The sequence below is a fragment of the Pempheris klunzingeri genome, chromosome 10 (genome assembly GCF_042242105.1).
Source record: "Pempheris klunzingeri isolate RE-2024b chromosome 10, fPemKlu1.hap1, whole genome shotgun sequence".
In the NCBI taxonomy this organism is placed as follows: Eukaryota; Metazoa; Chordata; class Actinopteri; order Acropomatiformes; family Pempheridae; genus Pempheris; species Pempheris klunzingeri.
The window spans coordinates 21,896,183-21,911,026 of NC_092021.1; the positions used below are offsets into that span (position 1 = coordinate 21,896,183).

General features: G+C 45.7%; 1 protein-coding gene across 1 annotated transcript in view; it reads right to left on the reverse strand.

Annotated features, from left to right (window-relative positions):
• Positions 1-1,136: 1,136 nt before the first annotated feature.
• LOC139208344 (cyclic AMP receptor-like protein A) overlaps positions 1,137-14,844 on the reverse strand; it is a 49,153-nt gene continuing 35,445 nt past the window's right edge. Inside the window, exons 12-13 of the mRNA XM_070837992.1 lie at positions 11,590-11,737; positions 1,137-2,973 (exon numbers count right to left, since the gene is read on the reverse strand). Coding sequence (XP_070694093.1) covers positions 2,806-2,973; positions 11,590-11,737 — 316 coding nt within the window. The 3' untranslated portion in view covers positions 1,137-2,805. The remainder of the gene's footprint in view (positions 2,974-11,589; positions 11,738-14,844) is intronic.

A 14,844-nucleotide genomic window follows, 5' to 3' on the forward strand; every position in this document is an offset into this window, starting at 1 on the left:
GCTTACAACCCTATATGCCAAGCGTGGAAGGCTCCACTTTAATAGGCCTACCAGCAGCCCACAGCAAAGCATGCTAATTAAAACATGTGATGTGAAGGGCTACACAACTTCCGAGTCAATTATTTATACTTTTAAGACATCACTCGTGCAGGCTATAATCTCCCCATTAACCTTCTCTAGCCTTATATTTACAGTAAGCTGAGTTTTTAGGAGGGGCTCTACCCTCCACCACACCCCCGCCTGGACGGTAAATACTGCTGGGGCTCTAATAAACAGCAGAGGAGGCTCCTGCTGGAAGCAGCGCAGAGGAGAGACAAACTCCCCCATCAGGCCTGCCTCTCTCTCTCTCTCTCTCTCTCTCTCAGAGGTGACGGAGCTCCGGCTTGTTTTTCAGTGTCTGGGCTGCTGCTGCTGTCGCCTCTCTCTCTCTCTCTCTCCCTCCTTCTTTCTCCCCCTCTCTCCTCTCTCTGTTTCCGTGCGTCACAGCTAGGTCATGGCCGGACTCCAACAATGGCTCCGGTTGCTCGAGCCACATGCACGTGCGCAAACACACACACACGCACGCACACACTCTCTCTCTCTCTCTCTCTCTCACACACACACACAGGCACACAGAAGCACACAAACACAGATCTGACAAATGATAGGGTGGCGAGGCGAGGCGAGCTAATAGTAGGCAGTGCGCCTGCCGACATGCCCGTGGGCCACGGGTGTTAAATTGTATCCAATTACGCCGCATGCGACGATATGCGGGGGGAATAATAATTCTTCTTGCGTGACAGGGAGATTCGCTTATTTCCAGGGCTCTTTATGTGGAAGGGGGCGCGGGAATCGAAACGTTCAAGCGTCAGAGAGAGACGTGGAGGTGTGAGGAGGGAAAAGTCTGGTTTTCTGGAGGACATGCCGCGCATATTTCATTAATCAAAATCCAGTTAACCAGATTTGGACACACGGCTGAGGCCAACGGGGTCCGACCAATAATTAATATCCATTATTTAAGCAGCCCAGGTCTTTCATACGTTCATACACGCTTCCACGCGCACACACACACACACACTTCTCAGGAGGGAGAGCAGTGGCATGAGGGATTGCATCAATGTGAAAATGAAATAAACACGCCCAGTCTCAGCTTTGTTATGAAATGTCTCTCCTGCTCATTTATTTGATGGAGTGCACAGTCAAGTAAAACCAGCAACAGTGCCAAAAGAGGGGTAGGGGCACAGTGCAAGTGTGTGTGTGTGTGTGTGTGTGTGTGTGTGTGTGTGTGTGTGTGAGAGATACAGTGGTGGGGCTCTGTGAACTGCAAACTTAAGTTACACTCTGGTGTCATTGACGCCCAGCAGAAGAGTTCAACAACTGGAGGGCAAAAAGGGTCAAGTGCTAGTTCATTAGTTCAGCTTGTCGGAGAGGCGGCTGACAGCGATGAAACCACCTCGATGTGGGGAAAAACCAAATGGGCTGAGGTTGAATATAAAGTGACTCTATTATACTGCCAATCCCACCTCAGCTCTGCCACTGACAACGGCCATGAGATGATGAACCATCAGAGGCTGTTGCTGTGCCATGTGTGTCATCTCCTCCAACCTGTTTTGACAGGCACCTTAGACGAAACGCGCAAGTGAGTGAGTGAGTGAGTGAGTGAGTGAGTGAGTGAGTGAGTGTGTGTGTGTGTGTGTGTGTGTGTGTGTGTGTGTGTGTGTGTGTGTGTGTGTGTGTGTGTGTGTGTGTGTGTGTGTGTGTGTGAGTTTTGTTTGACTGATAACATTTTTTTTAGTTGTTCTTAAGGCTTTTGAATCAGGCTCTGCTCACCTGGCGCCTGAGAGCAGCAGGAACGGACCAAGAAAGTCACTGTCTTCACATTCCAGTCCGAGGCACGTACAAAAATAGAGTGTACAATTAAATATAAACAATACATTGATCTGCTATAAATACAGTATAACACACAAATGTAATATATCATAAAAATACAAAACAACTTCTCAAAGTAACGCCGAATGCAAAGAGGAAAACTGAAAATACTGTCTGGGGAAGGAGACTCTTTGCAAACAACACTCTCGCTTTGGGGACTTATCTGCCCTACACAACATCCTCACGGTTTTTTAAAAGCCCCCTCCTGTATTGCCTCTGCACCCACCCCCCCAAGCCGCAATCGCCAAGAAAATCGTTCAGTACTGGGATCAATCTCAGCGCCTATGTCGATGCTTTCATGTCTGACACACGGGGTGCTTTTTAAAAAGGCTTGCTTTTCACCTCATCCCCTGCAGAGAAGTGCAAAGTTAATTGTTGCAATTGCTCAAATAACACCTTGTTATGACTGCTTTTCAGCAGTCCTTTCTGTTTTTTCTTGCTTTCTGTCATTTTTGTGGTTTGCCAAAATGCTGCAGAATGCAAGAGTCAAGAAGGTGGTGCAGAGAGGAAAATCATTTTAAACCTTTGGGATGCTGCAGATGCCTTTAACATTAGGAGGATCTTTAGAGCCGCTCCTTTCTCGCTCCTCTCTGAGGTTGGTATTGCAGGGAGCTGCAGCTCTGCTCTGTGTGTGTGTGTGTGTGTGTGTGTGTGTGTCTTTAGGATATTAAATAGTAAAGGATGGGGATTAATAATGGAACCTGACAGCTCATCTCCGGCTTCTATCTGCCTGACTGTCCCCCCAATCTTCCTTTCCATTCCCTCCCTACCTCTTGTTCCTCCTTCTCAGTTTCTAATCCGCTGCGTTTCTCTCTGGCTGTGACCCTCCTTCGTGCTCCTTTCCTCCAGCTCTTTTGTCTCCCTCTCTGTCTTTTTCGCTCTCTTTCTAGCTCCCTCTCAGGGCCCTCGTTCTTTCAGGGTCATGTCAGGGGAGTAGAAGAGCACGTTGGTGTCATCGTCGTCGTCATCGCTGAGGTCGAGCAGTTCAGCCTGAGTGTAGCGCACCGCCCCGGGGTGGTACTCTCCGATCCGAGTCCTGTCACACAGCCGCGACTGCAGAGCCAACTAGAAAACACAGACACAGATATACACAGGTTGAAATGAAAACACACTGTTTATACTGGTGGAGAGAGGACGTTCACACTAAGCCGGTTAAATCAGAAACCCTTTTCTCTCCGTTCTGTTCATCCAGTCACACGAAGCTTCCACGGGGATAAAACCAATCATCAGTGCTTGTTCTGATTCCCTTCGGAAACTGAAGTTGTTTCATTTTCTACTCCAGTCACCTAGCTAAAGCCAGCATACAGAGCTGTTCGTTGGATTCAATGGCAGCCCCATTTAAGGACCAACCAGGGCCTCAATAAGAAAAACTGTGTGTGGAAACACATTGCTCCAATATGGACTACTTTCTTGTGCAGGTCTCCATCCATTATCTATACTGCTTATCTTTAAGGGTCGCGGGGAGCTGGCGCCAATCCCAGATGACTTTGGGCGAGAGGTGTGGTACACCCTGGGCTGATCGCCAATCAATCACAGAGCCGACACACATTCACGCTCACGCTCACACCTACAGGAAATTTAGAGTCACCAATTAACCTGCATGACTTTGGGCTGTGGGAGGAAGCCGGAGTACCCGAAGTGAACCCACGCAAGCACTGGGAGAACATGCAAACTCCACACAGAAAGGTTCGAACCACAACAACCTGAAGTTGTTTTCCTTTTCTAGCACCACAACCAAGAGGTAGATAAGGAACGGAACCTTCTTGCTGTGAGGCAACAGTGCTAACCACTGCACCACCATGTCACCATCAATCGTCACCTAATCATTCAGTCAAATTGAGATTATGATCTCTTTTACAAGAGAGACCAGAGAACAACAACAGGAAGACACAGCTACACAATAAAGAAGACGTAAAGAAACACTCACAGGAATCATAGAAAGCATCACATGATAAGGCTTTGAAATCTCCAACGCTGACTCTAGTTTGAGGGCAGATTGTAGTTCAGTTCATTTAAAAAGGTGCCAGCATCAGTGGGTACGTGAGGGATATCTAAGGTTCAGTAGTTCCTGGATCGTGTTCTGTAGTTATTGGACTTATATGTGAGAAGAGATGTGAGGTAATTTGGAAGCTTCAACGCGAGTGAATGACAAGAGAGCAATTTCTTCTTCCACCCAACCGTCTGGCACAGAGTACAATGATGAGCACTGAATTTGTCATTTGTGATAAAGCGTAAGGAGCTATGATACACAGGGTTTAGCTGCTGAAGAGTTGATGGGGCAGCATGAAGATATGAATATCTCCATAGTCGAGGACAGACACAAAGGTTGACTGAATTTTACGGTTGGATGAAGACAGACATCCGTTAATCCTCTGCAAGAGGCCTTGTTTGATTTTTAATTCTTGAGTCAAATCTTGAATATGAATCTTAAACGACATTTACATGCTTAATCCTAAACACTCTGGTAAACCTTCCGCTCTTGAGGAGCAAGAGACAGGCTGCTACTCTCAGCCGTCAGAGCCGATTGTCGGATGCTTCTTCGGAGACACTCACACCTGTCTGAGGTGTGAGGGGGCTTGGGGGGGGATGTGTTGGCCAATTTCTGTAACTTCCCTGTGCTACTGTACTGACGCCTTTAGTTTGGACAGGGCCTTTTGAAAACAGAGAACTAAGTCTTGTCGAGGACCGTATAGCAGAAAAGTTAAGAAGACAACCCTCTGACTTTCTCTGATCATTTATTTTACACGTCAAACAACTCTCACGCAGTAAAAGGTACTGTGATCAAACTGTATCTGTGCTGAATTCGTCAAGGGACTCTGCCATTATAAAACAGTGACTTGACTGAAGTCTCAGTGTAACAGTGCAGGGACTCCTATCCATCTGAATAAGGCAACATTTATGACCCACAATCGAATGAATCACTATTTGATGTTGCTTTTAAAATTCAAATGCTGATGCTATGCACGGAGCTTCAGACTATTCGGTACGGCCCTACTGATACATCGGGCATGGATTAGCTTTAGTAAAATATATATTTCAACAGGGGTACATAAACTTTTCAGCTTTACCACAACATATGTGGTGTGTCTTAACTGTACATATCGGGTTTTTTTTTTTTTATATATCTCCTCCTGTCTGCTGTGACATTGTAAGTTTCCCTGCCGTGGGACTAATAAAGGAATATCTTATCTTATATTGGGCACATGGCCTGTGTGCATTATGCCGGCTGTGCCTTCTGTGACGTAGGATTTGGAAGATACATCGACAAAAGGGACACTTTTTCCTGGCGCCTAGATGATAATAATAATGAATCTGAGCCGTTTATAGTGCCATTCACTTGACATGCGCTGGGATGAAAGTCACAGGATTGTCATCTCATTCAGCTGAAAATAGGGATGTGAATTTCAGGCAAAAATACTATTCGATGGTCACTGTGAACTATTTGAATGTTATTATTCATAGAATCAGCACAGCTTGTTCAAACTTCACTACATTGTTGTTTTTATTATCAGCCATTTTCTTCACCTTTACTGCTGAAACACTTATTACTGAAATGAGCGTTGGGATTAAAGCGGACGTTGAGTCGATCCCTGCACACAACATCTTCCGTGGGAGGGGCAAGCTAACACAGTTTGTACCTATGGCTGCTCCTGGAGAATGTCCTGGATTCAAATTGTCTAAGCAACGAAAAATCTGAGACTGACAGAGCCCACAGCTTTACAGAGAACTTCTCAATGGCCCGAATCAATCTACTGTCCCCGACTTCCAGGCGCCAGTAAAAACGAAGGAAAATGTATTTTTAAAACAAGACGATAGTCACGTGAACTATTTGATTTTTTTTTTACATTAAACTGTTCAAATATTCAAAAATCTTGGCCCATCTTTAATTGAAAAATATGTAAATTAGAAAAACAAAATGAAGTGAAGTTTGACTGTTTGAAAACCACAGTATGGTTGATCACAGACGGCAAGACTGGGCAAAATGTTTAGAGTTAAACCGGCTGAGAAACCAGGCTCTGTTTCCTACAGTAAAGAGGAGACGCCCTGAAAACACACGTGTGGACAAACATTATTTTCACACGTAAACCACATTTTCAACATTAGCTGGCTAAGCGTGGATGTAGTCTGAGACTGCGGTGATACCGAGATATATGGGGATAGGGAGCAGCTTTCTCCTGCGTGCACACTCACAAACACAGAGAAGAAGTGCGAGGTGAGCTCATTGCAGAGCCACAGGCAGTTCAGCTGTATGGCTAGAATGCAGATCAATATCAGGGAAGGAAGGAGTGGAAGAGGGGGAGAAGGAGCGAGAGGGAGAGTGCACAGGTGGGAGGGAGACGCTACACAAAGGAGGGCGGCAGAAATAATGTAAGAGAGATAAATTCCTGAGATGCTGTAACAGGGTACAGGGAACAGAGGAGGCAGGGGAACAGACACACATACAGTACAGAGATAGAGATAGGCAGAGAGAGAAGTCAAAGACTGCCGTGGAGGAGACATAAAAACAACTGAGAACTAGATGGAAGCAAGAGATACGAGGCAGGGAGACAGCAGCAGAGCGTTTACAAGAAACCAGGTTACTGACAGATATCTGGTTACACCGGTAATTAGACAACACATATAGCACTCTGTAGTACCCTGGTTATTTTTAAAATCCTTGTATACATGCAGCAGGTCAGTAATCAGAGGAGGCTACATAGTGAAAGTTCAACTCGGACTGCCGAAGCCTTGTTTTAAGATGACCTCCAGAATGCCTTTTAGCACAGGAACAAGAAGGAGTGGCAGTCTTTGGTTTGATTTTCACTTTCTGGTATCTCATTTCAATTCTCAATTCAATAAATAGAAGACGGGCACTACTTTTAGACTCTTACTTAAGTGGACCGAGTGCCAAACCATTCACTCATGTTTGAAGTCCACTGAATTGCAGCATGAAACATAACTGGCAGTTAAGCTAACTGGTCTTAAAGGTCACTGTCTGGCCAAACAGAAAAAGCAAAGAAAAGTGTGTGGGAGTATGAAGCCTTCTTTTATTTGAAAAAGCTAGTGTAAAGTAATAATAAAAGCAATAATAAATGTGTGTTCTGTCAGAAAATGTGTTTTTAACCATCTCGCCAAATTAAAGAAATTTCCAAGAATAAAAAATTATTTTCGAAATTGAGAAAAATCAGCTGTTTCCCTCCTCGTTTGTTGTAATCTGTTTATTCACTGACTTCTCAGGCTTGATCCATCCACGAGTGTCGCAAATGTCTGCACGGCCAAAGTGATGTCACATCATCGGATGCTACAATTTCTAACGGCGTGGACGCAAGTTTTCGCTACACTGCCCCCTACAGTTTGGGAGAACATCAGTTACCTGTTTCACCGGTACTTTATGGTGCTAAATTTAAGCTGATGACTTTACTTCGAACTGTTGTAGGTGTTGAGGGAAGCCCACTGCTGCCTTGTTAGCTTAAATTAGCCTTGCCTTATGTTACCACTTTAGCCTTTTTCAGCAAAGCTAACCCAACCTCCATGAGCAGTGTTACGATGGCTTGTGTTGACTGTTGCCTTCCCACTTCTAGAGAGACGAGACCGTGAGTTAGAGCAGCTTCTCTCTGCTAGCGCTACATTAGATAACACGGACACTTCAGGTACTTTTCGCTGCACTGGCACTAGCGTAGTGCGTCCCTAACCGGCGGTGTGGAAGGGCACGCAAGGTCAAGCGACTGTGAACTGGTTTTAAACCTCTGATTCCCCTGTTGTTAGCCCCATTTGTTCGCAAGACTTTCCCACTCCCCCTGAAAGGGTTAAACAACACATGCTAGTGATAGAGGACGCATAACGTCAGGTTAACGGTGCTAACTGAGTGTCTCCAGACACTGTTCACTGTGCTCCCAGGCCCAGAGCTTCCAGGATAAAGGTGCTCCAGTTTTTATATAGTGTATTTATATAGTGTTAGGGGAGGGGTCGTGCTGAGCATGACCCAGGTGTGTCAAAAAGCCATTTCAGGCTCGATCAAAAACGACACAAAAAAACTCCACAATTCAGTATTCAAGTTCAGTCTCTTTAGGTGTTTCCAGCAAATTTCTGAAATGTATAATGTCTTTAGGAATAAATCTCTGTGTTCTGGAGTCAGAGTGCTCTGCTGTGCTGTTATTAATTATATCTCCAGCAGCAGAGAACACCCTCCCCTCTGTAACGCTAGTCTCAGGGAGACACGCTGTAATCCACACTGCTGTGCCGGCGCAGTAGCCTGATGATCAGACTGAGCTGCCCTTTCGTCTCACTTCATTCAACCTGACATTGACATTGTTAGGAGTTAGGGGGGCGTTTTGTTTTGCTCTGACCAATCGGCAGCGAGTGACGTATCCGTCTTGCCATCATTTTCAGTTGACATAGAACCTGCAGTACCAGTTGCTAGGAGCAGTTAACCTGACGTGTTTCACCACATTAAAGCGGTGCAGCACACTTCAACATGTTTTTAAGCTCTAAACTAAATTCTATGACTATCTTATAATAAAATACATCAATGGTGGTATCAATTTTGCCATTTTTCACTAAATGTATAAAAAACCTGCATTTGATGGGTTGAAAACACACCATTCGTTGTTCAATGCTCCAATGCTGAGATAGTCGACCAATTGGGACCTCTCTATGTCAAGAAAAAATAACGCTCACCTCCGTAAAACTGTGCAGATTTTCAAATATGTGCTGATCTCCACTCATCGTTCACAGGATTTTACGCTATTTAGAGTTACTAATTAACGCTAAATAACCTCTCTCATCATTCACAGGAGTTTTTAAGCAATAGAGAGGGAGAGCGCTCTGAAGGAGACAGAGAGACAGAGAGACAGAGAGAGAGAGAGAGAGAGAGAGCCGAGAGCTTTGACTTCATGCACTCACTGCTGCTGGAGTCAGCTGCTCAAATTGAGACGGCTCGGGGTCCTTCACCGCCTAGCTAGCTAGTTGTGTCTGTTAATTTTTAATCCTACCAACCTCTGACTGGTCGAGTGTTTCTCCGACTACAAGAAACAGTTGTTAATCTGAATCCCTGAATATATCTAGGTGGGCAGTGACTCAGATGTATGAAACAAGGCTACGGGTGCAGGTCTCTTAAAATGAAATGAAAGCCTATACCAAGTAAATCTCCTTAGACTAGACCAAGGGTTTTCAAAGTCTTACACTCAGGGCCACACGAAATCGAGACAGCTGCTGCCTCCCACCCTCATTTCCTACCGCCCTCCATGAGTTGAGGGTGTAGCCTGTACTTGTTCACATTTTGGCAAATTTGCAAGGTTTGCTATGTATGCACAGACGGCTATCACTGGATTACTTTGATGCTCAAGAAAATGTAAACTTGATGATTCTCAGACAAGTTCTGGAGTTAAAAAGAGTCTTTTGTCTGTGGTTTCTAAGTGGGTTTATGGACGGCAGATAATCCAATAATACATCCTTGCAAAGTGTCTCAATCTAAATCCAAAAATAGGAGTATAATGCACATTTTGTCTGTTCAAATTTGACTGAGTAGCGATTCCAAGATGGCCTTAATTGCCTCCACGAGCTGCTCGTTACAGCTACTGTTGCTGCTGCACCTTTTGAGTGTGCTGATCAGCGGGCCAAAGTACAATAACTAACTTTTAGAACGATAACTTCCCATTGGTTTCACGTTTCCAGCTGAGTACCAAGTGCTCGCCTTCATTCGGGGTGCCTTCTATTCACAGATATGCCTTTTTCGTTGCGCCAATATAGCGAGGAGACACGCTTCAGCGTTGTTAATGACGTATAAAATCAATTTTTTGTAACCTGTGAACCAATTAGAGTCCTAGACGATAAAGATTCTGATTCCTACATCAACTTGTTTTTTTCCCCACTCATAGGAACAAGGTTATCACATCAGGAGGGGATCTTAATGGCAACTATGGAGAGGAGAGACCAACATCTCTTCCAATATACAAACTGCATATGAGCATTGGATTAAAACAGACTTGAAAAGATCTCAGCCCATTGCAGGCACACAGTTAGAGAAGCAGACAGAGAGCTAGAGGAGGCAGGGTTGGAGGTGGTGGGGAGGTGGGGGTGTCTTGTATGAAAGCGCAGATTTGTTGCATTGAGGGAGGAACATTTTGAGGCTGTTACAACCCCCCCCACCCCTCCCACCAACACCGCCATCACCACCTCCTTCTCTCCCTTACCCCTCCTCTCCCCCGCCAATCTCACACCTGATGTGTGGGGGCTGCTGGGAGTCGCATGCCAAGATGAATAACAACCGGCTGTTAGTCACGATAGAGCATGAACACACACGCCGCCTCTCTCTCTCTCTCTCTCTCTCTCTCTCTCTCTCTGTCTTTCCTCTGTCTCACGTTCTCTCTCTCTGTCTTTCTGAAACACACAAACAGTATTTTCCCTTTGATTTACGAACACATTGAGATTCCATTTCGCTCCTCTGTCTCTCAGCGTCTTTCTCTCTCGACTCACCACAGTGCTACATTGACATTTGGGTTGAAGGTCATACCACACATTCCACTCTTCCACGTTGTGCTCATGACCCGTTATCAGCGTGGCTGGTGATACTGAGTACGTGACACTATGTGTGTACACATAAAATAAGACCGCAGAGAAGTTTTTTTTTCGTGGTTCAATATCAGCTCTGACTCACATTCGCAGATGCTGTCAATGTTTGCAGATTGAGATAAATCTGTGGAGAACTGTATTGATTGTGGTGTTTATTGAAACGCAACCAATGAGGTTTGCGGTTCAAATGTAAAAGTGTCATCCCTCTGGTAATTTTGACTTCATCACACTTCCCTAAAAGCTCAATTTGTGAAAGACAGAGAAAAGTACGTCAGCGATTTGTCATTTTACTCTTTAAATAAGGGGATTTTGTATCAGACCCAACAATCACATCCTGTATAAGTGATGTGTGAGCACCTGTGACAGATGGTACCAGTCAATTTGGAAAGTTAAATAGTCTAATCAGAAACTCTGAAGCGAATATGTCTCACTAGGAAAAAGGCTAAAAACACGAATAGAGGTTTTTAATATAAGCATGTCAGTTAACTTTTAGAAGGGTTACTTGAACTCTAATAACAAACAACTATGTGTTTATATAAGTAATTATGAAATACAGATACATTAGAGATATTTTTAGGGCTACAACTGACATTTTAAACTAAGGTGCTGGTTATTTTCACAACCGTCAGAAAGTAGCAAAACATTTTTCAAAGAGTCCGAGTTAACGTCACATTGGCTTAAATAACAGTCCGAAACCCAAAGATCTTCAGTTTCTGATCATAAGAAAATTAAGATCACATCCACATCGCATTGCTTGACACATTTCTATTATTTATCAGGTAGGCTTCTTTATTGAACCTCTCACAGCCGTAGGTCTGCTGTTGTGGTTCCAATGTGTTAAAACATGCCTGTGATTGTCTGAAGCACGTAGTTATAAAAATGAAATGAAAATAAGATAGTAAATATGGTAAACAAATTAGCCTGCCAAACAACAACATGTCATTGTGAGCATGTTAGCATACTGAACAGAACAAATGTCTCCATGATGTTAATGGAAGTGTTTCCAGGTCTGACATTGGCATAGCAACTTTTATGGAGAAATTATATGATCATAGTGTTGATCAGATAATTTACGTAGTGATTTGCATGTATGAACTGGGCTGTAGATGTATGTGTGTGCAGCTGCTGTACCTGCATGCCAGTAGGGCTCAGTAGGCTCCACCAATCCCTATCCAGGCCAAAGACAAAGGCGTTGGCCAAGCCGTGGAGTGGTGCTGACATGACGTGCAACAAGGTGAGAGGGAAGGATGGATTCTGTGGGTAGAAGGCATTATGGAGCCTGTTGGAGGAGAAAGAGAGAGAGAGAGAGAGAGAGAGAGAGAGAGAGACAGAAGTGTTAAATTAAAAAGTTGTAAATAAAGAGACAACCTGCAAGAGAGCTTCAGGGGTGACGATGGAGTAATTGAACAAGAAGTCAGCAGGAGTAGAAAGGCCGGCAAAAGGAAAAAGAGGAAAGGCAGAGAGTGAGAGGTTGATAGACAGAGTAACGGAAAGAGGGAGAAAGAGAGGGAGAGGACAAGTGAGTGACATAGTGAGGGACAGGGTGAGAACGGGAGGTAATGAGAGCGAGCGGCAGAGGCAGAAAAAGAGAGGGAGAGAGAGAGAGGAAAAGGGGAGGGCGAAAGAGCGAGTGAGCTTTATATCAGCGTTTAAGAGCCCATTAGGCAGCGTGAGACGGCTGGGCTGACACATTCTTGGCTGCCGCTTCGACAGCACACAGCACTTTACAAGGACAGGGAGAAGCGTAGCGCTCAACTCCCTTCCTCTCCTCCTCTCCCCCGTTCTCTCATCTCAGTTTCCTGCTTCTCCTGACCACAATTTTTACCATCCCGTCTTCTTCTTTTTCATTCCGTGCACGTTTTCCTACACACCGCCTCCTTCCTCTCCGATATCTCTCCCATTTCTTTGCATTCGGTTTCATCTGTCTGGATATCTCATTTTCATCTTGACTGCTGAGGGTGATCCTCGATTCTTTTCTTTTCAATTCCCCTCCCTGTGCCTATCTCTCTGGGAGCCCGGGGCATGACTAGGAGGAGAACCTGATATTGTGTGGTGCGGCTGCAAACTAATGGCTGCCCCCGAGAATGATGCTGCTCAGCCATTAACCCTGGATTAACCCTGTATTAGTCCTGCTCGTCGGGTTAGCCCACCGCTAATGTCTTTTATTGATCTATTAGCGAGAGAATCAAACCGCGCACAGCTCCCAGCATTTTCTGCGTGCGTTGTGTTGCCGGGATGGGTGTGCAGCGTGAGCTAAGTGGCCACGGTGGTTGACCTCAAGGTCTGGAAAGTCATCCCCGAGCTACCTGTGCCCCGCAGGGAAGGAGGATACAAAACCAACCATTTGAGGGAGAAAAAAAAACCAAAACACTGTTGTACTGTGGTTACAGGGAGTTACGTGAGACATCACAGTCACTCATCTCTTCTTGAGTGACACAGTGGCAGAATGAGACATGTCCCTAATTATTCAAAATAAGGATTTTGTTGAAATCTTTGGTGACAGCACTACCGTTGTGTTTCGAACTATTCTGCCCATTAATCACTTAACAACAGTGTGACATCATTGGCCTCGGCACCTGGCACGTACCTGCACAAACAAGCCTGAGTGGCCATAGTGACACAGGCCGAGCAAATAATGCCTTATTTGCACCAAACTTTCTGCTGGTGCCTCACAGCATCCAAATGTAAATGCGGAGCTATCCACATCCATTATGCTCATTATGATGAGGGTTTTTTTTACCTCTGAAACTCCAGTGAGAACTGCAGGTGAACGGTACAGAAGATGATTATGGAGATTCATCCACAAATCTGGTTATAATCCTCTCTTATCCTCTTTTGCAGCACAAGGTTGAAAGGTTTATTTGCTGGTAATCTGTCTTCATTTACCTTCCAACTACCCTTTGAGAAGTTATGATAGGGGGAAAAAAGCAAGTTGAGTTGGCCAAAGGCTGGAGACCAACCTGTAACGAGAACCTACATGCTGTAAGTAATTCTGGCTAAGGGTGTCCGCTAAATGTCTAAATGCAGCTTAAAATAAAACCAGCAGTGCAGGTAGTGGAGCGTAGAGTGGCGTGTCCTGCCGCTTGTCAGAGTAAGGACCATTTCAGAGCAACGCCGCCTATTTTCTGGGTTAGCCTACTGCTGTATCTCCGAGGACCAGACCAGCTGCTGCTCACATTCATTTCACTTCCCATTAAAGGTGAAATAAATCAGGAGTCCCCACACAACCTCCTTGGAGACGCAGGAAACACATACACATACATGCACACGGAGGAAGCTGGACACATGTGGACATGCATAAACACACACAGCACTGCCTACATGTGTGCGTGGAGGTGTGTACACGCGGTATAACCTAGGTCATATGCATTGAGGATGTCAGGTGGTGAGGAAATGCAGTGGATGTGTGTTTGTGTGTGCGTCTGCCTGCGTGTATGTGTGTGTGTGTGTGTGCGTGTGTGTGTGTGTGTTTCTCTGACAGCGCAGCGGTGAGAGTGAGTGGGTCTGTGTGAAGGGGGGCTATTTCTGGCGTCTCATTTTTTTTTTCCTGCTGCCGCAAAGAAATGCGATCGGCGTCCGGGAAACGAGAGCTGGCAGCAAGCAATCATCTGCCTGCCACACACACACACAGTCGTGCGCGCACGCACACACACACACACACACACAGTCGCGCCCGCACACACAGTTGCACACACACACACACACACACACACACACACACAGAGCACCTCGCAGCACTGAGCAACACGCGCCATGGCAACGGAACAGCCGCAATTAGAGGCGAAGAGCCTTTCCCCTCCATCGAGGGAGAGACGGAGAGCGAAATGAAAGGAAGAAAGAAAGAGCCGGCAAGAGAGAGAGAGAGAGAGGAGAGAGAGAGAGAGAGAGAGAGACAGGAAGGGGGGGGGGGGGCACAGACGAGTGTCAGAGAAACAGCACTGCACAGGAAGGAGAGAGGGAGAGTGGAAGAGGAAAGGAGAACATGATAAAGAGGTGAGAATGCAAGAGTGAGGCTGTGAAGGGGAACGAGGGCCAAGAGCAATGATGGAGGAGGAGGAGGAGGAGGAGGAGGAGAGAGGGCTGAAGGAGTGAGGCTGAATAGAAAAGACTAAAAAGCAGAGGAGGCAGAGAGCGAGGACGAGGAGGAGGAGGAGGAGGAGGAGGAGGAGGACGAGAGATATCCAAAAAGACAGATTGCGAGACATGAGCGAGATAAACAAAAGAGATTACGTGCGAGAGAAACCAAGATAAGACAAGGGGGGAGGGGGGGGGGAGAGGCAAGGAGGTTAGATAGAGAGAGAAGGGAGAGATGGAGAGACGGGTGGAGGCGTGCAGAGGTGGAGGCGGGGAGGGAGGGGGGGGGCAGGCTGTTTCTCCTGTGTGAGC